This window comes from Sminthopsis crassicaudata, chromosome 2, assembly GCF_048593235.1.
Source record: "Sminthopsis crassicaudata isolate SCR6 chromosome 2, ASM4859323v1, whole genome shotgun sequence".
Lineage (NCBI taxonomy): Eukaryota > Metazoa > Chordata > Mammalia > Dasyuromorphia > Dasyuridae > Sminthopsis > Sminthopsis crassicaudata.
Window position 1 is genome coordinate 454339989 of NC_133618.1, and position 27133 is coordinate 454367121.

A 27133-nucleotide genomic window follows, 5' to 3' on the forward strand; every position below is an offset into this window, starting at 1 on the left:
GAGGAAAGTTTTTGGGAAAAAAGCTCAGATTTGTAAATTTTAAAATTGAGGTACTAATGGGTCATCTGGGGGAAATTTAGGTAATTGCAAGACATGTACATGTATACACATGTGTATATTATACATACATAGACATGTAAACAGTGAATATGCATAATATATCCACATTTAAAAAAAAAAAAGTAACAATTTTCTCCCCCCACCCCCAAACAAATAATCTGGGGGAAAAAACTTGAAACATTTCTTAGTGAAAACCATATCCAAAATTTTTGTCTCCATTTGTAATTTTATGTTTTACGACTCTCTTGTCAGGAAGTGAGTAATATGTTTCATCATGATTCCTTTGTAATATACCCACTATGTATCTTACTCGGTTTTTACATGCCAAATCTAAATTCAATACACTACAGGAATTCTACCTAAGATGCTATTTCTTTTAACTTGAAGTTGGAGAACCTGGATTTAAAAATTCTATTTTTGTTATTAAGAATGATAAAACATAACAGTTGCTTCTATAAACTTGGAAACCCCTGCTCAAGCCTGGTAACTCCTTCAGTGAAAGCAAAGGATTTTATTACATAAGTCAACAAATATTTATAGCAAATGGGTACTTGAGAAATCAAGTCCATGCTCTCAAGTAGCTTATAGACTGCAGATAAAACATACAAATGATATTCAAGAAAGAATGTTGAAGTTCAGGGGAGTCCCAAGATACTAGTATTCTGGGCTGGTAATACAGATGTCCCAAAAGGATTTGGAAGCTTAGATGTCTAAGTCAAGAGGCAGACTATTATAATTTCAATGCCAGTTAAAGAATGCTAAATGTCAAAGAGAAAGATAGTGAAGAACACGGAGCAAGCAGGTAAATTTAGAGGGCTTGGGAATTTGGAATACGGAATAGAGTTGGGTACAGAAACGTGGGATTGGAGTTCAGTGATTGGTGGGAAGTTTGGTAATGGGGAGTAACAACAACCCCTTTTATTTTTTCATTACATTAAGAAGTGCTCATTGAGTCTGGGTGCAAGATAACAGCCCAGACTTTTCTATGACAAACCAGACATCCTTAAAAGCTTAGTGGAGTAAAGATACCAGGCCCAACTCCCTTTATTTCACACACATTCTCCAAGGTTCTGCCACATCACTCCCAATAGCTGTATTTCTAGGGTTACTACATCATTCTCCAGGCCTTGGATTTCTTGAAAAGTACTGAAGTCTCTACTCCTATTGGGATTTCTACTATATCTTTCCTAAGAGCTGCACCACATCATTATAATAAGTGCCTTGAAGTTCCACACTGTTTGAAAAGGGAAGGAACAAATACTAGTTAGGGATATTAGGGAATGATGACACCTGGGCTCAGGGAAGAAGAAAGGAATAATTTTCAGTGGTTGGAGATGTGAAAGCAGTCCATTCCAGATATGGGAGAAGAACCTACACAAATTCAAATGATGATATCCTGCAGTCCTTCATAGGGTTTCTGAAGGAGGAAAGTAAGGACCTTACTACCCTTGCACACCAAAAGTCCAATTTTTTCCTGAGGCAATTGGGGTTGTGACTTGCCCAGGCTCACACATCTAGGAAGTGTTAAGTGAAACCAGATTTGAACTCAGGTCCGTCCTCCTGACTTCAGGGCTGGTGTTTTATCCACTGTGGCATCTAGCTGCTCCTAAAAAGTCCAATTTCTAAAAAAAAAAAAAATTAGTGTTTCAAGGTCCTATTATACACCCAGAATCTTGCAGTTTTAAATTTTAGTGCCTTCAGGAGTGTAAATGCTACAGACTTACAAAAGACAACATTTTAATTCTTTTCTACTCATTTGATTTTATGAATTTTGCATTATAAATATTTAATTTTAAATCTATGATGATGGGGCAACTTGCCATCACACATTGAATGTATGATAGTCTCATGAATATTGCTTGACCACTTTGGTTACCTGGTCTATCTCTATTAAGCTTTTTCTTTTGAGGTCTTGTAAAAACTATTATACATGCTTTAAACCCTCATAATCTATCTTTGAATGATCTTAAGGCTACAATTACAACTTCAAACCTTTTAGTCACTGAGCTTCAGCTAATGAAAACTGACAAAATCTGCAAATTGATTATGACAATGGTTAGCACAAGTCAGTAATTATATTTAATCTTAGTAAGTAGCACCAATATTTTAAAAATTGTAAATAATTTAAATAATTTTTGTATTTTTTTTTAGCATTTATGCTTCTGAAATTAATAAAAACTGAAAACTACACATATTTTTGTATTAGCCATGACTCATATATGACCTTGTATTAGTCATTATTGCATTAACTATGATTACACTGGAAACAGTCCATTATAGCTGATAAAAGTATTGTTTGATAAATTTCGTATGCTATTATTTTAAACCTTTCTGTTTAATAGAAATTGGCATATTCAAGAGTATTATTTTTTATATTTTTTCTTTTTCCAATGAGCTGACCTCACTTAGTCTTTGAAATCCTGAAAGGCAACTGGTTAGAAGGATTTGACAAAGCTGGTTGTGTGGAGGGGAGACCTGTAAGACACTAGTTACTGTTGCTAACTGCTACTTTAACTTAAAAAAAATGTCAACAACCATGTTTCTAATTCTAGGTTGTTAGAAGTCAGAACCAGGGTTCCTGGGTTTTCTCTGAATTGACCCTGATTAGAGGACATTCTTTGGAAGGGCACCTCATCATTTATTTTTGTTTTCTGGGAATTTTAAAGTAGAAAGAAAAATATATATGCTTAGTTAAAAGATTATTTGATCAGTAATAACATCAGTTATGGAATATTCAACTTTTTTTCTAGCTTTCTATCTTTTTATCTTTTTTTTTTTTAGTTTTTTTTAAATTAATTTTATAATTATAATTTTTTTTAACATTATCCCTTGTACTCACTTCTGTTCTGAATTTTTCCCTCCTTCCCTCCACCCCGTCCCCTAGATGACAGGCAATCCCATACATGTTGAATGTGTTATGGTATATCCTAGATACAATATATGTGTGCAAAATCAAATTTCTTTCAACTTTTTTTTTTTAATGAGTGCAAAATTGATAGGTCTGGAATCTTAAGATTTTTTTTCATTCTGCCAAAAACATGAGAATCCACTCTGTATAATCACTTCTCAGACTGCATCTCCTACTGTTCTCTGGGGCCTATTTCAGAATAAAGTTCATGTAGGCCTTAGGCCTATCTTTTATTGTTTTTGTTCCATGATGGATCCATATGGATCATGATACACCATACCCTTCTATCACTATCTCCAAAGTTTGTCCAGCTCATGTTCATTAGACCTCTCTGTTAAAATCATTAACTAGTTTATTGGTAATAGAGACTAGTTATATACTCTGAAGCTGGATTTTGGATCTTAGCAGAATAGCCACTTTATAGGAGACTGCAGTAGGAAAGCCCTACAACTGACTGAGTTTTGGATCAGGTTAGAATGAGAAAAATTTTCAACCAATGGGATCTTCACCAAGTCCATTGATAAGGAAACTAATCATTCATCAGATTTAGTCAAATGCTACCACTTCTCTGCTCCTCCATGCCTTCCCCACTCCTTCACTCAATGGGAAGTAATATAATTACCTAACAAATATGTATTAAGTGCCTATTTCATAGTCTGCCCTGTCTCTTAAGGCTGTTCTGATTAGGGAGAAGATTGGTCTATTGTCATAAACTCAGTATTGGTCCAGAATATGCCTAGCAAAAGTTTGGAGGACAAGGAGATTAATAAAGGTTATCAGATAAGCCTTTATGAAGACAGGATTGAGGTGAGTAAAATTATTTGGATAGAAGGAATTTGAAGGGATAATTATGCCAAAATATATCTTTTTTAAAAATAGCTGCATAAATGTTAACATTGTAGCTCCTTCCCTTTCCCCCATTCTTTTTTGGTACAAGTAGGTTAATCTCTGTTTAGCCTATTGTTCAGCCTGGCTAAATGTTTTTGCACCATTTGTGAAACCTCTTGAATCACTACTCAATTTCCAATCCCTAACAATTACTTAATCTTCTTGAAGATTGCTATTCACCTTTGCAGCTGAAAAGTAAAGTTGTAGGTCATGTAAACAGAATGGATGGAAACCTTTTGAGGATAGGACAGGCTGCTGGAGCCAACCACAACTAGTTCAGGAGAACAAATTGTAAAATTTGCTTTTACTTCTTAGAAATCAGCAAACTCTACAAATCAGGACTTGATTCATTATTTGTTGATTGTCTGAATTTAATAAAGTGATAGGGAAAATATTAATAATGTAAATTAGGCTTAAAAACATTTCATTTTTACATTTATCAGCACACTCTTGGATAAAAGTATGGAGTCCGTGCCTCTAACCCCCTCCTCATGCTCCAGTCAGCATTTAATGAGTGATCCCAGTAAACATTTATTGAATTGAATGGAATTGATACCTGAAATTTAGTCACTAGGAACTATTCCTCTAATCTCAGAATTATTATTATTAAGTTTTCTTTCTTTCTTTTCCTTCCTTCCTTCCTTCCTTCCTTCCTTCCTTCCTTCCTTCCTTCCTTCCTTCCTTCCTTCCTTCCTTCCTTCCTTCCTTCCTTCCTTCCTTCCTTCCTTCCTTCCTTCCTTCCTTCCTCCCTTCCTCCCTTCCTTCCTTCCTTCCTTCCTCCCCTTCCTCCCCTTCCTCCCCTTCCTCCCCTTCCTCCTCCCCTTCCTCCCCTTCCTCCCCTTCCTCCCCTTCCTCCCCTTCCTCCCCTTCCTCCCCTTCCTCCCCTTCCTCCCCTTCCTCCCCTTCCTCTCCTTCCTTCCTTCCTTCCTTCCTTCCTTCCTTCCTTCCTTCCTTCCTTCCTTCCTTCCTTCCTTCCTTCCTTCCTTCCTTCCTTCCTTCCTTCCTTCCTTCCTTCCTTCCTTCCTTCCTTCCTTCCTTCCTTCCTTCCTTCCTTCCTTCCTTCCTTCCTTCCTTCCTTCCTTCCTTCCTAAGAAGAAGGTTAAGAATACAGAAATTTTGAGCTGGAGAAATTTTCATAATTATGAAAAAAAAGATCTATCTATAGTGAAGGTGTGAAGGTGGAAATGATGGTTATCTAAGATTATGCAGTGAGGAAGAGTCAAGTGAAGACACAGGTCTATAGACTTCCTGTGGAGTACTCTTGTCTTTTCTGGGAAGTGGGCAAGTTATCTAACCTCAATTTCCTCATCTGTAAAATAGAAATATTGATAACACTTATTTCCTAGGGGTGTTTTGAAGATAAAATGGCATAGGGTTTGTAAAACCTTAAAACATCTTATGAATGCTAGTTATTATTTTTATTTGTCTTTGTATAAGTTGTGCTTTTGTGCTTCATTAAATATTTGTTTGAATTAAGCCTCTGTCAATCTTGGTGCCTCAATGTCCATTTCCGAGAAATGAAGGGGTAAATGGGGTTTGATTCCATGACCTCGAAGGGCTCTTGAATCCCATGATTTCTAGTATCCTACTTAGGTGTTTTGTATCATGTCCTTGTCGGGGGCGGCACCCGCGGGGTAAATGCCCATGAGATTGCACAAGTGAGTGCCTGTGTTGCAACAAGATGACCTGGCCGTGAATCCGGCCTCTGGGATCGAAAAAGCAAGAGACGGTGCTAGCAATGCTTTGGGGAGTACGCTGGGAGTCACATGCCGGGTGACTCGCAAGGTAACAGTAACTAGAGACCAGCGCTGCGCTGATAGGAGCTTTTCCTGCTGTGTTGGCGAGGTCGGGCGGGCGCGCGCTCACGAGTTTGTATCTTCAGCCAGACCCGCCCTCCGCTTCCCTGCGGTGGCCTTTCTTCATCCTCTTCCTCGTCCTCCTACTCTTTCTCCTCCCGCCCCCGAGGAAGCCCTCTGCCCAGCGCCGCCGAGGCTTACAGCAGCGGCAGAATATTGGGTGAGTGTGTGCCCGCGCGCCAGGAGCGCCGGGACAGCTCCCGGCACTGAGGCCTGCGCCGAGCAGAGCCTCCCCGGGGCCCCGCACTCCTTAGAGCACCTCCTCTCCCGGTTGCAGTGTCCTAATGGCCTGTACTCTGGTGCCAGGAGGTGGAAATGGGATGTTCTGGTACAGACAGGAGGCTCGGCCTTTTGGCCGAGGGCTGCTGAGGGCTGTGGTTTCCGACGCACATCTGGTTGGGAGGAGACGAGGCAGCAGACTAGGAAGTTCGGGGAGCAAGATCTTGTTCGGACCGACCTCGGGATAAGGCAGCCTTGTCACATCCTCCTACCTCCAAGGGGCCGAGATCCAGTTACGCAGAGACTTCAGTGAACCTACTAGCCACTGCTTCTGTAGTTTCCCAGGGTCAACTAACCAACGGCAGGGCAGGGCTTTGGAATAAGCAGAACAACACAGAATCCCAGCCACGGTCTTCAGCGTGGCCCTTCATAGGGAGGGAGAATGAAGCTGAGTTTCAGAAAGAGGGAGCAGTTTCTCCAAGCTCACGAGCAGTAGTCAGGATTCAAACCCAGTTTCTGTGATTAAAGACATTGCACAAGCTTCCCCACTCATTATCTCCTGGTTTAGTTGGGTTTCCATGTGGTTTGATGGACACACACACACATTATCTGAGCTGACTCTGCTGCAGTCTAACCTTAGCTGAGGTACCCCTTCCTCCCTGGGACCTCAGTTTCCTTCTCTTTGAAATGAAAGGGTTGGGTCAAGATGATCTCTAAGTCTCCCCTCAGTGCTGTGAGAATATAAAATGTGCTTTTTATGATATGACTTTGGAATATAAAGTTTGACTCTTTCTTGCAATTTCCTGTTGCTTGCAGTTGGTAAGCCAGGGGAATTCAGCTGCCATCTCTGTGGAAGAGTGGATGTTGCGGATAATCCCAGTGGGGCTTTGGGGCAGTGATAGAGTCCCTTGAAAGAATAATCTCCATAATCTTCAGGATTTCTATTTGTGTGAAACATACATAGGAAGCATGTATTGAAGTTACACCCCTCTCTGGGTGGAATGGTCTGTGTGTGAGAAATCAGAATTTAGAACTGAAAGTGATCTTTAAAATCATCTAATACAAACCTCTCATCTTTACGGGTAGGAAATGAACTGTTTTGGCAATGTTAAACCGCGTGTCAAGTACCTGGTCTAGGATTCCAACCTAGGGGAGTTACATTCTTTAGCCCTAATTTTAGTGTTTAAATGAGGAAGATTGGTTTAGATGGTTTCTGTACTGGTTTTTTTTTTTTTTTTTCCTCCTTCCTTGTTTCAGATTGTTTCTATTGTTGGACATTGTTAGTTCTAGTCTCCTTTTATATTTTATCTTTGTCACCTTTTTTTTTTTTTTAACACTTCTGTTGGAGTAACTGGTGAGATATGTGGTTGAAGAGGTGGGCTTCGTCCAGCTTGACTTTTCATTCACATGCAATCCTTTCTAGTAGGGTGGCTTCCATATATTTTATAAAAGTATTCATTCGTTTTGTTGTTATTCAGTCAAGTCCTACACTTTGTGACTTCATTTGAGATTATCTTGGCAAAGATACTGGAGCGTTCCTTTGCAACAACAACAACAAAAAAATTCGGTTCTGCACATATATATTGTACCTAGGATATACTATAACATATTTAATATGTATGGGAATGACTGCCATCTAGGGGAGGGGGTGGAGGGAGGGAGGGGAAAAACTCGGAACAGAAGGAAGTACAAGGGATAATGTTGTTTAAAAAAAAAAATTACCTATGCATATGTACTGTCAAAAAAGTTATAATTATAAAAATTAATAAAAAACCGACAATTTAAAAAAAAAAAAGATACTGGAGCAGTTTGCTCTTTCCTTCTGCAGTTCATTTAATAACTGAGAAAAACTGAGGCGAAGTGACTTGCCCAGGATCACACAACTAGTAAGGCCACATTAAAATGAGTCTTCCTGACTCTAGGCCCAGTGCTCTATCTAGTAATATCACCTAGCTCATTCATTTAACAGGGGTTTATTAAACATAGAACTATGTGCAGAACCTTGTTCAAGGTGAGTGAGGGTGGGAATGGAAGATGCAACAAAATTTAGGTAATACAGCCCCTGCCTTCCTGAAATCTCGTCCTGTAGCAGGATAGAATATTAGATAACTGTAATGTCCAATAGTGTGTAATGATGATAATTCATTTCTTTAGTGCAGCAAAGTTAATGAAGTGCTATCTTCTAACAGCCCTGTAAGTAGAGAGCTGTAGGAATGATTATCCTTGTTTCACATAGGAAGAAACTCAGGGAGGAAGAGTCATTTATTTAGGGTCACACAATTATTAAACATGGGAGCCAGGATTTGGATCCAGGTTTTTTTCTTTCCATTATACCATGCCCAAAGTGCATTGGAGAGGCACAAAATGGGCCTGAGAGATGCAAGTGAAAATGTCATTCCTAATTCTTCTCCCTTGAATCCAACCGTAAAAAAATCTTGTGTTTCATTTCCATCACTGTTACTTCCCTGTAACAAGGCAAACCAAAAGACAACATGGTACAGTGGTAAGTTTAGAGTGGAAGGAAGTAGCTTCAGATCCTAGCTTTAGCATGTACCTTTCAGGGCTTCACAAGTAAGTTGGAACTAGATGATTCCTAAGGATCCTTTTACCTGATAATCATTTGATACAGTGACATGTTATGATGTCAAAGAACACTTGCTAAAGGCTAGCCAGATTTATATATGTAATTTAGGGGCAGCTAGATGGTACAATGGATAGAATTCAGGTTGTTGCATTCAAATTTGGCCTTGGATATTCAATAGCTATGTGATCCTGGGCAAGTTTTTTTTACTATTTCCTCAGATATAAAATGGATTTCATAATAGTATTTACCTCTTAAGGTTGTTATGAGGGTAGAATGAAATAATATTTGTTAAATGTTTAGCACAGTTCTTGGTACAGAGTAGGTGCTATATAATGTTAGCAGCTACTAACTATTGCCACTACTGCTAATAATACCATTACTACCATTGTTAATAATGCTATTACTACTATTTCTAATACTACACTACTACAGCTACTACTACAAGTATTACTATTGCCACCATTGCTATTACTACTACTGATGCTCTTACTACTTCAACTGCTGCTGCTGCAGCCACCACTACTACTACTACCCTTTGTATAAATTCACTGTATATAGCAATGCAATATAGTGTTCGGTGTGAATTGATATGTTATAGAGTCCCAGTGACCTTGTTTCTGTTATTTCCCTTCTTTTGGCATATAAAATAATGTTTATATTTATTTTTTAAACTTTGAGTTCCAGACTCTTTCCCTTCTTCCCTCCTTCTTCCCCATTGAGAAGGCAGATATGAAGTTAAGCAAAACATTTCATAAAAGTCATTTTGCTAAAGGAAGCATGGATTTTTCCCTTTCCCCTCAAAAAACTCGTAAGAAAAATAAAGTTTAAAAAATTATGCTTCAATCCATATTCACACAATCATTTCTTTCTCTGGGTATGAATAAATTTTTTTCTAATGATTTAATATATATTGCTTTAGGAATCATGTTGGGAGAGAAAAATCAGAATAAAAGCAAAACCATGGGAGAGGAAAAAAAAAAAACCAACAGAGAAAAGAAATGAACATGGCGTGTGTTGATTTACATTCAATATCCATAGTTCTTTCTCTGGATGCTGATGACATTTTCTGTTCAAAGTCTATTGGGGATTGTGTTGGATCTCTGAACCACTGAGAAGAACCAAGTCTTTCAGAGTTGATCATCCCACACTCTTGCTGATATTGTGTACAATGTCTTCCTGATTCTGTTTGTTTTGCTCAGTATCAGTTCATGTAAATCTTTCCAGGCAAAACAAATACCAATACTATATTAACTTTGAAATTCTTTTCACAATTACTATTGCTAATTGTTCCTCCCGTTTATTTTGTTCTCTCTCCTTTCACCCTGTCCTTCCTCAAAAGCGTTTTGCTTCTGATCACTTCTTCCCCAGTATGTCCTTTCTTCTATCATCTGCTCTCTTCCCATATGCTCTTTCCCTCCTAAGTTTCTTCAGAATAAGATAGACTTTTGTACCCATATTGAGTGTGTATGTTATTTTATCTTTGAGCCAATTCTGATGAAAGTAAGGTTCATTCACTTCCCCTCTCCTCACCCTCTTCCCCTGGCTAATACTTATTAAATACCCACTATGTACCTTAGAGTGAGAAATACAAGTACAAAGAATGAAGCAGTCTTTGCTCCCAAATACTTACACTTCATAGAGATAATGTGTATATGCATATACACATATTCATATATAAGAATATGCAGAATAAATTACAAAATATATGTATTAGATCATTTTGGGAGGGGCTTTAGTAATTGAGATCAGGAAAAGCTTCATTTAGAAGCTTGAGTCTTGGGAGATTTAAAGGATTTTGTGAAGTTGAGGTAAAGAGGCAGCATGAGAAATGGCTAATACAAAGTCATAAAGATGGAGTTGGAATGCCTTGTTAGAGGAACAAAGGGAAAGCCAGTTCAGCTGTAAAGGGCAGGAACTCAGTATGACTGATTTATCTATCCTACAACAGGATGTCAACTCAGTGGAACTGATGAGACAATAGTTATCTAGTTTAGCATGTGAGTTCTCTAGTTCAGTATGATTGATTTAATCTTACAACAAATAATGGTTCCCTAGTGATATAACGATTAGCTTATATTCAGTATGATGAATGGATTTAATTGTAATTTAAGTATTAAGAGGTCAGAGTCAGACCTAGAGCGGGGATTGGACAGACTTGGAGATAGACTCAGAGAAGACAGAGGACTGGAGGCTGGAGCTGGCTGGCCTGTCCTGCTTCCTCCACTGAGACCAAGGCCTGTCTGAAGGGCCTCCAGAAAGCTAGCTGAGCCCCAGTCAAGGAGACAGACTGTGAAGGAGGCAATAAAGATTTTTGGACTTTATCACCTGGCTATTCTCATGGTGATTACTCAGCTGAAACCAAGGCTGATCCAGAGACCTCCAGAAAGCTATGCCAGAGCATTATAGGTTTATACTCAGTATATTGTAATGGTGTAATTGTAATAGAGTATATAGAGAAAGAGAAGACTTGACCAGCCTCATGGTAGTTCTCCTGTCTTCATCACTTCTCCACTAAAAAACCAAGGACTCAGACTGGTCCCAAGAACCTTCAGAGAGCTAGTCTGGGCATTATATTTTATTTATTTATTTATTTATTTATTATGGCTTTTTATTTACAAGACATATACATGGGTAATTTTTCAACATTGACCCTTGCAAAACTTTCTATTCCAACTTTTCCTCTCCTTCCCCCCCCCTCCAGATGGCAGGTAAACCAATACATGTTAAATATGTTAAAATATTTATAACAATATGTATGCATATCCATACAGTTATTTTACTGCACAAGAAAAATCGGACTTTAAAATAATTCCTGAGAAGGAAATCAAAAATGCAAGCAGACAAAAACAGAGGGTTTAGAAATGCTATGTAGTGGTTCACACTCATTTCCCAGAGTTCTTTCACTGGGTGAAGCTGGTTCTCTTCATTACTGAACAAATGGAGCTAATTTGGTTCATTTCATTGTTGAAGATGGCCTCATCCATCAGAATTGATCGTCATACAGTATTGTTGTTGAAGTATATAATGATCTCCTGGTCTTGCTCATTTCACTCGGCATCAGTTCATGTAAGTCTCTCCAGGCCTTTCTGAAATCTTCCTGCTGGTCATTTCTTACAGAATAATAATATTCCATAACATATGAATGTATACCACAGTTTATTCAACCATTCTCCAATTGATGGGCATCCATTCAATTTCCCGTTTCTAGCCACTAGAAAGAGGGCATTTTTGTACATACAGGTCCCTCCCTTCTTTAAGATTTTTTTTTGGGGATATAAGCCCAGTAGTAACTTTGCTGGATCAAAAGGTATGCACAGTTTGATAACTTTTTGAGCATAGTTCCAAATTGCTCTCCAGAATGGCTGGATGTATTCACAATTCCACCAACAATGTATCAGTGGGCACTATATTTTAATCTACTCCAGTGTGGAGGCTCTAGAAAGCAACAGTATGTTTTGTCACCCCAATTTGGGAACTCTAGAATGTAGGACATTACATTTGGATGTGCAGACTGCTGACTGGCTGATTGGCTGATTTGCAGACTGGGAGACTGAAGGAGATAATAAAGACTTTTGGACTTTATCCCCTGTAATGTTCTCTTTCTCTAGATTGGAATCATTCTCTGGGAGCAGATCTCTTGGGGGGCTTCTGGAGGCAGCCTTGGCTTCAGTTCAGTTCAATAATCCCAAAATGCAGCCAGGAGTTAAAGTCCTTTACTGTCTCTTTTCCAAATCTTATCTACAGATTCTTTATTTTCTCCTTCAAGCCTTGTCTCCTTCACTTGGAACTTGGCTAGCTTTCTTAGAGGCCTCTCTCTTTGGTTCCCTAGAGTTCTTGTCTGAGTGTCTCCAGCCAGCACAAATGTCGAAGTGGGAATGAAATCTTGACTCTTCCTCCCTGAATCCTGGCTCCTTATATTCTCCCAGAGAATGTGCTTGTGGCTACTCCCTGGGCTTTTGGGAGCTTCTTAAAAGTATGCTCTCTTAAAGGTGTGAAAGGTGTGAACTCTGAACTAGAGAATTGTTAAGTACCATGCTAAATTAGATAATTATATCCATTCCAGTGACTTGTAAGAATCCTAACAATCCCCGACTATTCTCCTAGTGATTATTCTGCTAAAATGAAGGCTGGTCCCAAGACTTCCAGAAAGCTAACCAGAACATTACATTCAGCTGATCCAGAGAGTATGGGGAAGTAGTGTAATGTATAATAGGGCTAGAAAGGTAAATTGGAGAAGTGATCTAGACCAGTTCTAATAGATTTGTAATGGAGAGCCATCTGCATCCAGAGAGAGGTCTATGGAGACCGAATGTGAATCACAGCATAGTAGTTTCACCTTTGTTGCTGTTGTTGGCTTGCTTGTTGTTTTTTTCTTTCTAATTTTTTCTCCTTTTGATCTTATTTTTCCTATGCAGTATGATAAATGTGGAAACATATTTAAAAGGATTGCACATATTTAATCTATATTGGATTACTTGTGGTCTAGGGGAAGGAGAAGTGGGGAAGGAGGGAGAAAATTTGGAAACAAGGTTTTGCAAAGGTAAATGTTAAAAACTATTTTTGCAAGTATTTTGAAAAATAAAAAAGCAATTATTATTTAAAAAAAAAAAAAAGGTAGATTGGAACCATACTGTGAAGGGCTTTAGAAGCCAACTAGAAGAATAATAGGCAGCCAATAGTGTTTGTGAAGTAGAGGGGTGACATGATTAGACCTAGAAAGATGACTTTGGGGACTGTGTGAAGGATAGATTGCAGGAATTTGAGGCAGAGAGACCAGTTAGCATTCATGAATGTAGGTTATTGCAATAGTCTAAGTGTGAGGTGATGTGGGCTTATACCAGAATGATGCAGAACAGAACTCAGAACAGAGCTAGGGCAAGACATTTCGATCTGGGAGTCATCTTTGAAGAGATAATAATTAAATTCATGAATGCTGATCAGGTCATCATGTGAGAGTGTGAAGAGAAAGAAGAAAAGCCTTAGGACACAAAACCTTGGGATCAGAGGTTTTCTGGAGCCAGCTCATAATTGGCTCTAAGCCCGTTTGCTTATTGTGAGCAAAATCAACAACCACTACAAATCAGGGCTTGATTTATTATTTTGTAGCTCATCTGGACCTAAGTCATGAATAAAATGTTAATCATACAGATTCCACTTAAAAGTATCACGAGTACATTTTCCCCCTGAAGAATCAGTCGTTAAACATTTTATTAGCACAGAAGGCATGACATGAATGAGTTTGCAAAGGAGACTGAGGAGCAGACAAGTGGGAGGTTAACAAGAGAGCAGGGTCATGAAAACGCAGAGAAGAAGCAGTATCTAGGAGGAAAGCGTCCAATTCTGTAGAGAGGTCAAAAAGAATGAGCACTGAGAAAAGGGAAATCCAATTTGGCAATTAAGCGATCACTTGAAGAGGAGTTTGGAATAAATGATTTCTAAGGTTCCTTCCTGCTCTAAAATTCTAAGATTTTATGATTTTGGGGGTTTGGGGGGGAGTAGGATAGGGCTAAATTTTATTTGTCCTTTTACCTTGAAGTTTTTGAATCTGTATAGTAAGTGTCTGTGGTATGATGAACTCTTTCTGTCTAGGACCAAATCATAATAAGTTGAGGATTATGAAATCCTAAATTGAGAGTTGGAAGGGATCTTAGCAGGAAGATCATTTAATTTTATAGGGAAGAAACTGAGGCTCAGAAAAACTAAGTCAATTGCCTAGTCACCTAACAACTGGGAAAGTTGGGATGGTATGAATTAGTTCCTGTCTCCTAGTTTAGTACCCTTTGCATAGTACCCTTTATTTATTAAGAGGAATAACTCTCTGAGACACTTTCAAAGTAATTAGTTTAGGGGGATGTGTATGGAATTGGAATCAAAGATTATCCAACCATTTTTCCCTGTATTAAGCAGCTAAGTGGCACATTGCATAGAGCAATAGAGCTGGAGTCAGGAAGAGCTGAGCTCATAGTTAGCCTCAGACACTTAACTAGCTGTGTGACTGGAGAAGTGACTTAATCTCTGCCTCAGTTTCCCTAGCTCTAAAGTGGGGGTAACAGTAATACCTATTGCCCAAAGTTGTTGTGAGACTCAAAGGAGATAATATTTATAAAGGACTTCCTTAGCATAGGGCCAGGCATACATTATGTATTTAATAAATGCTGCTCCCTCTCCCCCTTTTCTCCCCTTCCTACCAAGAGTTAGTGGGGGACAGTGCCACATAACTAATGCCTACTCTATAATTCACAGAATGTCACCTTCAGTATTAAGGATCTATGCTTTTTTGTTTCAAGAGGGAAAGTATTTCCTCTTTAGGAGGTAGTACCTGATCTTTTTAATGAAGCTAAGGGTCCTATGAAGCAGAATTAAGGAGGGAAGGTGTTCCTTTCAACATGGGGGAAACATCTGTACAAAAGCATAAAGGAAAGTTAGATGTATCTGAGATCAGTCAGAGCATTCGTTTGGCTGGGACAGAAAATTTATGAAAGATAATGAAATGACCAGCCTCATATTAGGAGTAGTACCAGAAAGATGGGATGCATATTGTGGAGATATTTAAATGTCAGACTCATTACTTTGCATTTTATCCTGAAGTCAATAATGAGCCACTGAAGATTTTTGAGTAGGGCATTATCATGGTCCATTGGGTGTTTAATTACTTGTTTTGTTAATCATAATCTCTAAAGGTGAAAGAAAATGACTTGTTTCCTTGATATTCCACAATGATATAGCCTCTGCTAACAGATGAGCTAAACAATACAATCACCTGGGTCTAAGCTACTGTTTGCTTTGCTTATAATTTATTCTCAAACCTCTTTGCTGAGGGAGAAAGTGTTGGATGAGCTGAAGCATTTTGGGAAAAAACAAATTCACCATGACTGGCAACTAGATTTTCCTCCCAATGTGGAGACTCTCTGGAGGAGAGGACTGGAATTTCAGGTCAAACTTTGATTTGCAGGATGAGAGAACCTTGTTCTCAGAATGTATTTTTCCTAAGAGAGAAGCAAGTTCAAAGGAAAATAAGAAAGTGCTTTGATTGGTGGAAAGTAACTTGGACAATGTCCAAAGGACTATTAAAAAATGTCTAGCAAGACTACTGTTAGGTCTGTATCCCCTAAGAGATCAAAGAAAAAGGAAAAGAATATATATGTACGAAAATATTCATAATAGTTCTTTTTGTGGTGGCAAAAAATTGGAAATTGAGGAAATGCTCATTAATTGGGGAATGCCTGAATAAGTTGTGATATGTGATTGTGATAGAATACTATTGTGCTATAAGAAATGATGATCAGGGATGGTTTTTAGAAAAATCTGGTGAGATGTATATGAAATTTCAACAATATTGTAATGATGATCAGCTGTGAAAGATTTAGCTATCCCCATCAATATAAGTATTCAAGATAATTCTAAAGAACTCATTTAAAAATAAGATAATTGATGAACTCTAACTACAGATTGAAGTATATTTTTTCACTTATTTTATTCTAATTTATTCTTTCTTTCCTTCCTTCCTTCCTTCCTTCCTTCCTTCCTTCCTTCCTTCCTTCCTTCCTTCCTTCCTTCCTTCCTTCCTTCCTTCCTTCCTTCCTTCCTTCCTTCCTTCCTTCCTTCCTTCCTTCCTTCCTTCCTTCCTTCCTTCCTTCCTTCCTTCCTTCCTTCCTTCCTTCCTTCCTTCCTCCTCCTTCTCTTCCCTCTCCTCATCTTTGTCCCCCTCCTCCTTATTTTTATCATTGTCATCCTCCTCATCCTCCTCCTCTTCTTCCTATTCCTCCTCCCCCTCCTCCTCATACCCTCTTCCTCCTCCCTTCCTCCTTGCTTTTCTTCTCTTCCCCCTCCTCTTCTTCCTCTCCATCCTTGTCCTTCCCATCCTCCTCTTCTTCCCCCTCCTTCCCTTCCTCTTTCTCCCCTTTCTTCCCTCTCCTCTTCCTCCCCCTTCTTCCCTCTCTTCTTACTCATTCTTCTCCTCTTCCTCCTCCTCCTCTTGCCTTCAGAGAGCTTATTTAGATAGGAGGAATAAAACATGTGCACATCTAGGGAAATAGAAAGCATAAACAAAAATAATTTCCTCTTATTCCTCCTCCTCCTCCTCTTCTGCTTTCTCCTCCTCATTCCTCCTTCTTTCTTCTTTCAAACTGACCAATATGGAAGTATGTTTTACATGACTTCACATGTATAATTGATATCATGTTTCTTGCCTTCTCAATGGATGAGAGGAACTGGAGTAAGGAAGAGAATTGGAAACTGAAAAGTTAAAAAAAATTTTTTAAATGAATGTGTGTGTGTGTGAGTGTGTGTGTGTGTGTGTGTGTATGTGTGTGTGTGTGTGTGTGTGTGTATGTAATGCTTGCTATCTGATGGGGAGCAGTCAGTTAGCACTGAAGAGTAACAGTCAATAACAACCATTCAGTGTCCTTGCAGAATTTTGAAATCTCTGTCCCCTAAATTCCCTTCAATTCCAAATTAAAATAGTATTTCTGTCAGAGTTATCAGAATGATTAAACTCAATGGCAACAACCCAAAATAAAATATATTATTGTGGATGATTTATTTCCAGATCATATGTTGACCTCAATCTTGGAAGAATAAACAGCGTCCCTGGTCTTTCCACATGCTGGAGTTATTTTTGTTATTGTTGTTGATTAAAATACAAATAATTTTACTTGTAATAATATCTAATTGAAATATCTTCAAAACACTTTCTCTTATATCAAGTCATTAATGGTAGTCTTTGACACAAGGGAGAAAATGTCATGAAGAAAAAAAAAAGTGAAGCTGCCTTAAAGAAAAACAACACAATTTTCACAATTTCGCAATTATATGAGTTTCTATATATAGCAGAACAAATTATTCAAATAGATTGCATTACTGATGCCATCTTTAGTGTGCTACATTTTTGCATGAAGACAAATATTTATGCTGTGTTATAGGAGTCACTTGCCAGTGGCTGCTGAAGGTCTAACTCAGACCTGTAAAATGTATCTCTTCATGTTTTTTAAATACTTTCAGAAATTATCATTCTTATAAAGCTCAGTAAACAAAAATTCCTGGAACAGAAAAACAACATACTTGCTGAAGTTTTATTTTTTTTTTCGTGCTTCTGTCTCCAGCCTTGACCAAAGGTAACATGAACTGAGTTGGCTGTTTTCTGGATAGGCAAAGAAGGAGAGCCACATTCTCCTGAAGATGGTGTAAAGTTTGAAGAAGGTTAGTCCCAAGATTTCTCTTCATCATGGCTTATGACCTTCCACGAGACTCAGCTGGGGCACCTGGACCTTCCCTTACTTCCTTCTCTGACTGGAACACTTTTGTACAGGAGGATACTGCCTGCTTGGAGAGAAGAGGTAAGACTTCACCTTTTCTGTCAGCACTTTGATGTCATCCAGGAGCCATCATTATTTCCTGACTATTCATAAGGTCTCCAAGAACACACAATAATTAAAAAAAGCTTTTTAGAGTTCAGTTCCTCCTTGATAAGTATTACTGTTGTTTACGTACAGCAGCCCCTCAGCTGGGTGAATGGAAGCTGCAGAGAGGTCTAAGCTGAATTATGGATTGTAGATATAGCTCCCAAGTATGTCTTTAGTATTGAGGGTTTAGCAAATTGTTTCATGGGATGAAGAGAGCAGTCCTTGTAGGAAGTGACTTGTGGTAAGTTTCTAAGTTCTGTTTTTGCAAGTAGGTCTTTTTGAGGTCACTCTCATTCCTAGAAAGAGACTAATGTGGCAAAGCCCAGGACTCTGAAGTGAAACTCAAAAAGTCTTCCTAAGTAGAAGTCTTGAACCTGATTTAATGCATAGCCAGTTGAGGGCTAACTTGGATGCCTGGCCAAAAAATAACTGCTTTAATGAGTGATCAGTATTACATATATATTTACATGGAAAGAGTTAATATGTTAAAGGCTTTTGTTTTGTTAAGTACAAAAATCTTTTCTCAGAATGTGACTGAGCCTGATCTGAGCTGCTTTTTTAAGTGATTCTTTTTTCAAAATTTGCCATGGTTTTTAGGGAAACAGAAAGCAGCAACTGGAAAGAACATTTGCTTGTCCTTCAGACAGGCAGCCTGAGGGCTTGTGTATGGATGGATTGTGTCCAGATTACTCAGGGAGCTATATTGTCTTTCCCCAAAAATTTCTATCTAAGGATGATGGTGGTTTTTAGTTCTAATTTGGGACTAATCTGTCCTACGTTAAAGAACATAATCCTTTTACAATTGAAGAAACTGAAGCTTATTGAGAAGTGAGTCACCTAAGGTCAGCCAGTTAGTGAGAGAGCAGAAGTACAGAAATTGGAAAATGCAATCAATGAATCAACAAAAGTTTACTAATTATTTTCTATGTATTGTGTACTGTGCTAGGTGCTGGGGATACAAATACCAAATCAAAACCAAAACACCCTCTGCTTTCAAGAAAGATAAACACCCATGTACTTATATAAGTGAATAATGTTAATTTTGTTTTAGTGGGGTGGGATGTCTGAGACTGGTAGTTGGAGAATGATCAGGAAAGGCTTCATGTCAGAGGCAGTACTCGGACTAAACTTAGTAGGAAGATAGGGATTCTGGAAAATGAATATGAGGGAGAAGTACATTCCAAGCCTGAGAAATGAAAAAGGTATGGAGGTGGGATGGAACACTGCGGATGGGAAACAGAAAGTAGCTATGTTGGCTGGAACGTAGAATGTATGACTAGGAGCAATGTGTTTAGAAAGTTAGTCTAGAGCCAGATTGTAAAGGTTTTTAAATACCAAATTGAAGAATGTGCATTTTAGCCCATGGGCAAAAGGGAGCTGTTGTAGTTTTTTTGAGGAAGGGATTGACACCATCAGACTTGTATTTTAGGGATATCAATCTGGCAGTTGTATGGAGGATATATGAAGAAGAGACTCGAAGCATGAAAACCAAATGTCAATAGCTCAGAGAGGAAGTTGTTCAGCACTTCATCTCTAATTCCTCATGGTCTATTTGGGGTTTTCATGATAAATACAGTAGTGGTTTGACTTTTCCTTCTCCAGGTCATTTTATAGAAGAGGAAACTGAGGTGAGCAGGTTTAGGTGACTTGCCCAGGGTCACCAGCTACTAAGAGTTTGAGGCCACATTTGAGCTTAAGAAATGTCTTTCTGGCTTGAGTCAGATTTGAGTCTGGTACTCTAGCTTGCTCCCCTGGAGAAGTGATGAGGGCCCAGACTAAGGTGGGGGTTGCATAAGATAAGAGAAAAAGATGCATGTGAGAAATATTATGAAGGTCAAATTGTTAAGACTTAGTAACTAATGACATTTATAAGCTGAAGGAGAATTAAATTTGTTTCTAAGCTTGAGTTCTGCCCAAGGCTGGAGAATAATCCACTTTGACTGCAGCATCTTTGGACATATTTGCGAGCAATGAGAAATAAAGCTAGAAGGATAGATTGGATCCAGATCACAGAGGGAACTTTACACATTAAATTCTATTCAGGGACTAAAAGATTGTGATTACAGGAACAACATTGCTTCATTTCCCCTTTTTTTCTTGGCATCTTTTGGCCATTTCAGTCTCCCTCAGAGCATCCATTGGATGGGGCAGAGTGATGAGGTAAGAGTTCATGAAATCATAGCATCATCTAGAAAGGGACATTGGATGTCATCCACTCCATCCCCTTTATCTTATAGATGAGAAAAGTAAGGCTTAGAAAGGTTAAATAATTAAGTTATTCAGGTAGAATCAGGATTTGAATATAGGTCCTTTCACTCTAAATTGCTCTTTCCATTGTAACATATTACTTCCGATATAGCTCCTTTGTTGGAATTTCTGGTTAGAATGTTCACAGTGTAAAATTTGCTGCTGTGTTTGTGTTTCTTAACTATAAAAAAGACATTCAGGCTTTTCTTGTTCTACACAATAGGCTATTTGAAACCTGCTGACTTGTTGGTCAGCTTTCATTTATAAATCATTGACTGTGTAAACTTTGTAAAAAGTAGTTTTACTTTGAAGTCCAAAGCCTAGTTTTCCCTATGTCCTTCCTTTTATCTGGTTCTCCAGTAGTCTTTCCCTCTCACCTGAAACTTCCCAGCCCTCCAAGAAAGAAATAAATAAAATGGAAATGAGAATATTCTCTTTGTGGTAAAGTTTCTTCCCTCTTTTTCCAACCTCATTCTTCTATCTAGATTTCTTGAATCTTTTTACCAACAAATAATAAACTTCTCTTCATCCAGAGAAGTTTAAAATGAACCTTGGCCATACAACTCTATTAAATATAATTTCATTTTTATTTGATGAGTCAAAAGGCATTTTAGGGTGCCTAGGATGGCCTAGTAGACAAGAATTGAATCTGGAGTCAGGAACACTTAAATTCACATTCAGCCTCAGACACCAGTTATGTGTCAGCTCAGCAAAATATTTTAACTTCTATCTGACTCAATTTCCTCAACTGTAAAATGGAGATAATAACAGCACCTATCTCTCAAAATTATTGAGAGGATCAGATAAGATAATGCTTGGCACATATATAGTAAATTCTTAATATAAATGTTTGTTCTCTTTCCCCTCTCCTTCAGGACTTTGTAGTATCAAATGGAATTATAGTATATAAAAATATAGATGTAATTGGTCTGTGATATAGAAAAAGTACTGGATTTGAAACCAGATGACTCTTGATTGTGACTCTGAAGTATATTTTCTTTTTCTTTCTTCCATCCTTCCTTCCTTCCTTCCTTCCTTCCTTCCTTCCTTCCTTCCTTCCTTCCTTCCTTCCTTCCTTCCTTCCTTCCTTCCTTCCTTCCTTCCTTCCTTCCTTCCTTCCTTCCTTCTTTCTTTCTTTCTTTCTTTCTTCTTTCTTTCTTTCTTTCTTTCTTTCTTTCTTTCTTTCTTTCTTTCTTTCTTTCTTTCTTTCTTTCTTTCTTTCTTTCTTTCTTTCTTTCTTTCCTTCCTTCCTTCCTTCCTTCCTTCCTTCCTTCTTTCCTTCCTTCCTTCTTTCCTTCCTTCCTTCCTTCCTTCCTTCCCTCCCTCCCTCTTTCTTTTTTTTCTTTCTCTTTCTTTCTTTCTTTCTTTTCTTTCTTTCTTTCTTTCTTTCCTTTCTTTCTTTCTTTCTTTTCTTTCTTTCTTTCTTTCTTTCCTTTCTTTGGTTAAGTGACTTGCCCAGGGTCATAAAGCTAGGAAGTGTTGTGTCTAAGACTCAGGTGCTCTTGGCTTCAGGGCTGGGTGCTCTATCCATTGCGTCACCTAGCTGCCCCTAAAGTATATTTTCTGGATGATGTTCAGTGAGTCACTTAACATCCTTGAGTCTCAGTTTCTTCGCTTGTACAATGAAGGAGTTAGACAAGATAACCTCCCAGGTCCTTTCTAGCTCTAATTCTTATGATATTTAAACCTACTTGAGGAATTCTTAGTTTTCTACAGATATCAACTGTTATTTGCTTTCTACAAAGATTCCATGAGTCATGGATGGAAAAATCATGCATAATGTGCAATGATCATCCGATTCTCCTTTCTCTTCTGATTTCAGGACCCACCAATGGCCAGCTCCTTATGGTTCTAAGTACTGAAGCAGCCTCCTTTAACTTAGAAGTGTCCCAGGAGAAACTGAAGACCTGGGGGATCCAGGTGAGTCCAAACTTTTTTTTGGATAGACCCCAGATCTGAGATGTCATCTGAGAACATTTCATTTTACAAATGAGAAAACTGGGGCTTGGAGGGAGGTCACTTCCTTATAAGATTACAGCTGTTTTAGTGAATACTCAATAAATATTTGTAGAATGATTGATTAAATAGTATGCAAATTACTAGTAAATAATAGTTGCATTTCTACCCTCAGCTAGGACTAGGATGGATGAACCTTTTTAGAGAACAGAATTTTTTCCCAGTTGGTCTGATTATTGTTATGTTCTTTGTTCTTTTTCTAACCCCCACACCTGATGTTCTGAGTTGCATTTAATTGAATTCAGTTCAATTCAACAAGCATTAAAAAATAAATAATAGCCTTTTATTTTCAAAATATATGCAAAGATAGTTTTCAACATTCACCCTCGCAAAACCTTGTGTTCCAAATTTTTCTCCCTCCTTTCCCTCATCCCTCTCCAAGACAGTAAGTAATGCAATATAGGTTAAATATGGATAATTCTTCTTTACATCTTTCCACTTTTGTCATGCTGCATTAGAAAAAACAGATCAAAAAAGGGAAAAAATGAGAAAAAAAACAAAAAGCAAGCAAACTACAACAAAAGAAGATGAAAATTTATATTGTGATCCATAATCATCCCCAACAATCCTCTCTCTGGATGCAGATAGATCTCTCCATCACAAGTTTATTGAAATTGGCTTAAATCACCTCTCTGAGCATTTCTTAAACACATATTAGGTCCTTGCCCTCAAGGAGTACACATTCTATACTATATCTAATAGGATACCACATGGAAATAGATGTCAATAAAATATTTAATGGGGAAGAGAGCACCAGCAAATCAAGAAAGACTTCCCAGATATGAACAGACAATTTTCAGATGAAGACATTGAAACTATTTCTAGTCATGGGAAATGCTCCAAATCACTATTGATCAGAGAAATGCAAATTAAGACCACTCTGAGATACCACTACACATCTCCCAGATTGGCTAAGATGACAGGAAAAGATAATGATGAATGTTGGAGAGGATGTGGGAAAACTGGGACACTGATGCATTGTTGGTGGAGTTGTGAATGGATCCAACCATTCTAGAGAGAAGTTTGGAACTATGCTCAAAAAGTTATCAAACTGTGTATACCCTTTGACCCAGCAGTGTTTCTTCCTATATCTCAAAGAGATCTTAAAGGAGGGAAAGGGACTCATATGTACAAAAATGTCTGTGGCAACCCTTTTTGTAGTGGTTAGAAAGTGGAAACAATGGAAGGCCACCAATTGGAGAATGGCTGAATAAACTATGATGTATGAATGTTATGGAATATTATTGTTTTATAAGAAATAACCAACAGGATGATTTCAGAGAGGCTTGGAGAAATTTACATGAACTGATGCTAAGTGAAATGAGCGGACCAGGAGATTATCATACATGGCAACAACAAGATTATATGATGATCAATTCTGATGGACGTGACCCTCTTCAACAATGAGATGATTCAAACCAGTTCCAATTATTCAGTGATGAAGAAAGCCATAGATACTCAGACAGAGACCTGTCACAACTGAGTGTGAACCACAACATAGCATTTTCACTCTTTCTGTTGTTTGCTTGCATTTTTTCTTCTCAGTTTTTTTTCTTTCTGGATCCATTTTTTCTTGTGCAGCAATATAACTATATAAATATGTATACATATATTGGATTTAACATATATTTTAACATTTAACATGTATTGGACTGCCTGCCATCTAGGGGAGGGAGTGGGGGGAAGGAGGGAAAAATTTGGAACAGAATGTTTTGCAAGGGTCAATTTTGAAAAATTACCCATGCATATGTTTTGTCAATAAAAAAGCTATAATAAAAAAGAAGAAGAAGCAAAAAAGGCTTCCCAGAGAAGATGGTGCCAGTGCTGAAGGATGATAAAGATTCTGAGAGTTGAAATAAAGAGAGGGAGGGATTCCAGTCATGAGAGGTAGAAGTGGGACACGGGCAAAGGCACTGAGGTGAGAAATGGAAGACAGAATATGAGGATATGCAATAGGCTTGTTTGGCTGAAACCTAGAGTGAAGGGAAGTAATTTGAAGTAAGAATTAGAACATAAGCTAGGACCAGATTGTAAAAGGCCTTGAATGTCAGGCAGAGTGACAGCTAGTTGGCTCAATGGATAGAATGTTAGGCCTGGAGTCAGGAACTCAAATCTGGCTTTAGACAGGTAAATCAGTTAACTTTTTGTTTGCCTTACCTACCTCCTGGGATTGTTGTGGGAATCAAATAAGACAATAATTGTAAAGCATTTAGCATAGTGCCTCATACATAGTAAACCCTATATAAATGTTAGTTATCATTATTTTATAGACTGAAGTGTTTTAATTTCATATGGTCAGAACTTTGTCTTAGGAGGTTTAGTAGATGAGTTGGAAAGGGGACAAAAGGGAGACACAAAGAGCTCAATTAGGAAGGTTCAGGTAAGCTTTCATGAGGACCTGAATGAATATAGGAGGTAGACAGAAGGGAAGGAGAAGAGAAAAGAACGAACAAAATATTTACAAATATTATATCATTTGTTCTTCACAACTCTGGGAAGCAGATTTTACAGTTGAGAAAACTGAGGCAGACAGATTAAATGACTTGCCTAGGATCATGCAGTAGTGAGGTAGGATTTAAACTTAGGTCTTTCTGAGTCAAGATAAAATAATTGTGATTGATAGTGAGAGCAAGAGTATGACCATCTTGATTCAGCCAGTTACAGTGGTCTTGTGATGAAGAGAGCTGCACCCAGAGAGAGGACTGTGGGACCTGAGTGTGAATAGCTATATTACATTTTCATTGTTTTTGTTATTGTTTGCTTGCATTTTGTTTTCTTTCTCATTTTTTTCCTTTTTTGATCTGATTTTTGTCTTGTATAGCATGATAATTGTGGAAATATGTATAGAAGAATTGCACATGTTTAACCTATATTAGATTACTTGCCATCTAGGGGAGGAGGTGGGAGAAGGGAGGGAGAAAACATGGAACACAAGGTTTTGCAAGGATGAATGTTGAAAAGTATTCATACATATGTTTTGAAATTAAAAAGCTTTATTAAAATAAATAAATAATTTATAGATACACATAAATAAACTATTTATCATATATATATATATATATATATATATATATATATATATATATATATATATATATATATATATATATATATATATATATATATATATATATATATATATATATATATATATATATATATATATATATATATATGTATGTATAAGTTTGGCCATCTTGGTATCCAAAGCTGGAATAAAGGTTAAGTTCATGAGACATCAAGTAAGTTAATAAATCTGGAGGTCAAATAGGTCAAAGAGATGTGATCTGTATAGTGAAGTTCCACATAGGAAGTCAGGGGTTCCAGAGAATACATTCAGTGCTACTATCTTTATTTCTTTTTAAGATCACAGGAGAGAATACATTGAGAAGGTAGAACGCTTCTAGATTGTGTATGGGGCTGCTGATTGGATTTGTGGTATGAGATCTTACTCCTAGAAAAGGTGCTGGTGTATGAGACTGTTCCTAGGTAAGGAGAGAAGACTAAATGTAGCTAGTTATGGTGAGTTTGTGATCTCTTTTGGCAAAGCAGGGCAGAGATCTATCCTTCATATATATGAGTAAGCACAGATTTCAAAATCCAGTCCCTGGGACTTTGTTGGTAATAAATCTCAGCATGATGGCCAGCATATGGTAGGCACTTAATAAACTGTTTATTAACTGGTTAACTAAAAAAGGCATGCAATATTAGAGTGAAACCAAGGACAGAGTTCCTTCAACGTTCCCTGGTGCTAGAGTGAGGAGAAGGGTGGGAATTGTTGCTTCACTCTCCCAGGATCAGTGATGGAGAAGGTAGGTGTTAGTGTTCCTGAGATACTGAACAAAGATAGCTAAAATTTTTAATAATCTCTAACTTGGTTTGATGATATATTAAAAACTGAATATATAATAGGTTTTCTCTAAATTCTTATTTTGTCCCTCCCCTTTTTGAAGTCAAATTCAGTAGTAATATAGTTCCAATGAGCATTTTTTATCTATTTGACATTTTAAATAAGCCTTAGTGTCTTGGCCCACCCTTATTTTTTCTAATGTTCACTGTTCCCTTTGGTTTTAAATAGTAAGATAAATAAATGGAAGTATTATCCTCTATTTCCCAGACAGGAGGTGAAGGAGCTATCTCTGAGGCTGAACTAAAACATGGTTTCTATTTTGGGTTCTTGAGCAGGTGCCAACAGAAGAGTACAAGAATTTGATTGAGAATGCCATTTTAGATCCCCAAGTGAGAAGATTCATCTTCTATAACTCCAGGCCTTTTCAGTTGGCTATTGCTGTGGTAAGGATTTCTGTTTATTCCATGAATGCCATCACTGCATGCTAAAAGAAGGCATATTTATAATAGATATCATTGAATTCAATAGGGCTTCCATAATATCTGTTGAAGTAGATGTTGGAGGCTATGAGTGAATAAGATCCTTTGGAAGATACCCACTCTTTTCTAGTGGGGGGATGCTTGCCCTCACCTGGGGGCTTTCTATCATAGGAGAAATCCAGTCTTCAGAGCTTGAAGCAGGCAAACCTTGAGGCAAAATGGCCTTGGAGTTGAAGTGGGAAGAGTAGTTGAGAGAAGGTAGTGATTCTGACTCCAAATTCTGTTCTTTCTATGTTTTTTCACATGTTCTTTTTATTATAAACTCTACATTTATACAGTTTTTAAAAAATCTTCCACATATGTGTTTATCTTGTACAGTTTGTATGTAATAATAAATTATTTTACCTTCTACACCTTGCAGTAGAAAGCAGGTTTTATTTTAGTTGTTCTAAAGGTACTTTTTTATTCCATTGAAGTAATCTATCCACCCAGGATAGCTGTAGCTTCAAGATTTTGTAGACTTGAATCACTGGTATGCCAGCTTCCAATCTAAGTTTTAGTTTTTGTGCCTTGTTATTACAAGGAAGTGATCCTGGGTTCTGGAATGCTATGTTAAAGGAGTCTA

The 27133-nt window shown here is 37.8% G+C and overlaps 1 protein-coding gene across 5 annotated transcripts in view; it reads left to right on the forward strand.

Annotated features, from left to right (window-relative positions):
* Positions 1-5540: 5540 nt before the first annotated feature.
* TMEM268 (transmembrane protein 268) overlaps positions 5541-27133 on the forward strand; it is a 31485-nt gene continuing 9892 nt past the window's right edge. For 2 of the 5 annotated variants that reach the window (XM_074292895.1, XM_074292894.1), the window contains exons 1-4: positions 5650-5872; positions 17617-17850; positions 21986-22083; positions 26365-26472. In XM_074292895.1, coding sequence (XP_074148996.1) covers positions 17739-17850; positions 21986-22083; positions 26365-26472 — 318 coding nt within the window. In that variant the 5' untranslated portion in view covers positions 5650-5872; positions 17617-17738. Of the gene's footprint in view, positions 5873-17616; positions 17851-21985; positions 22084-26364; positions 26473-27133 lie in introns of all 5 variants that reach the window. The other 3 variants (XM_074292892.1, XM_074292891.1, XM_074292893.1) reach the window with 3 other exon arrangements.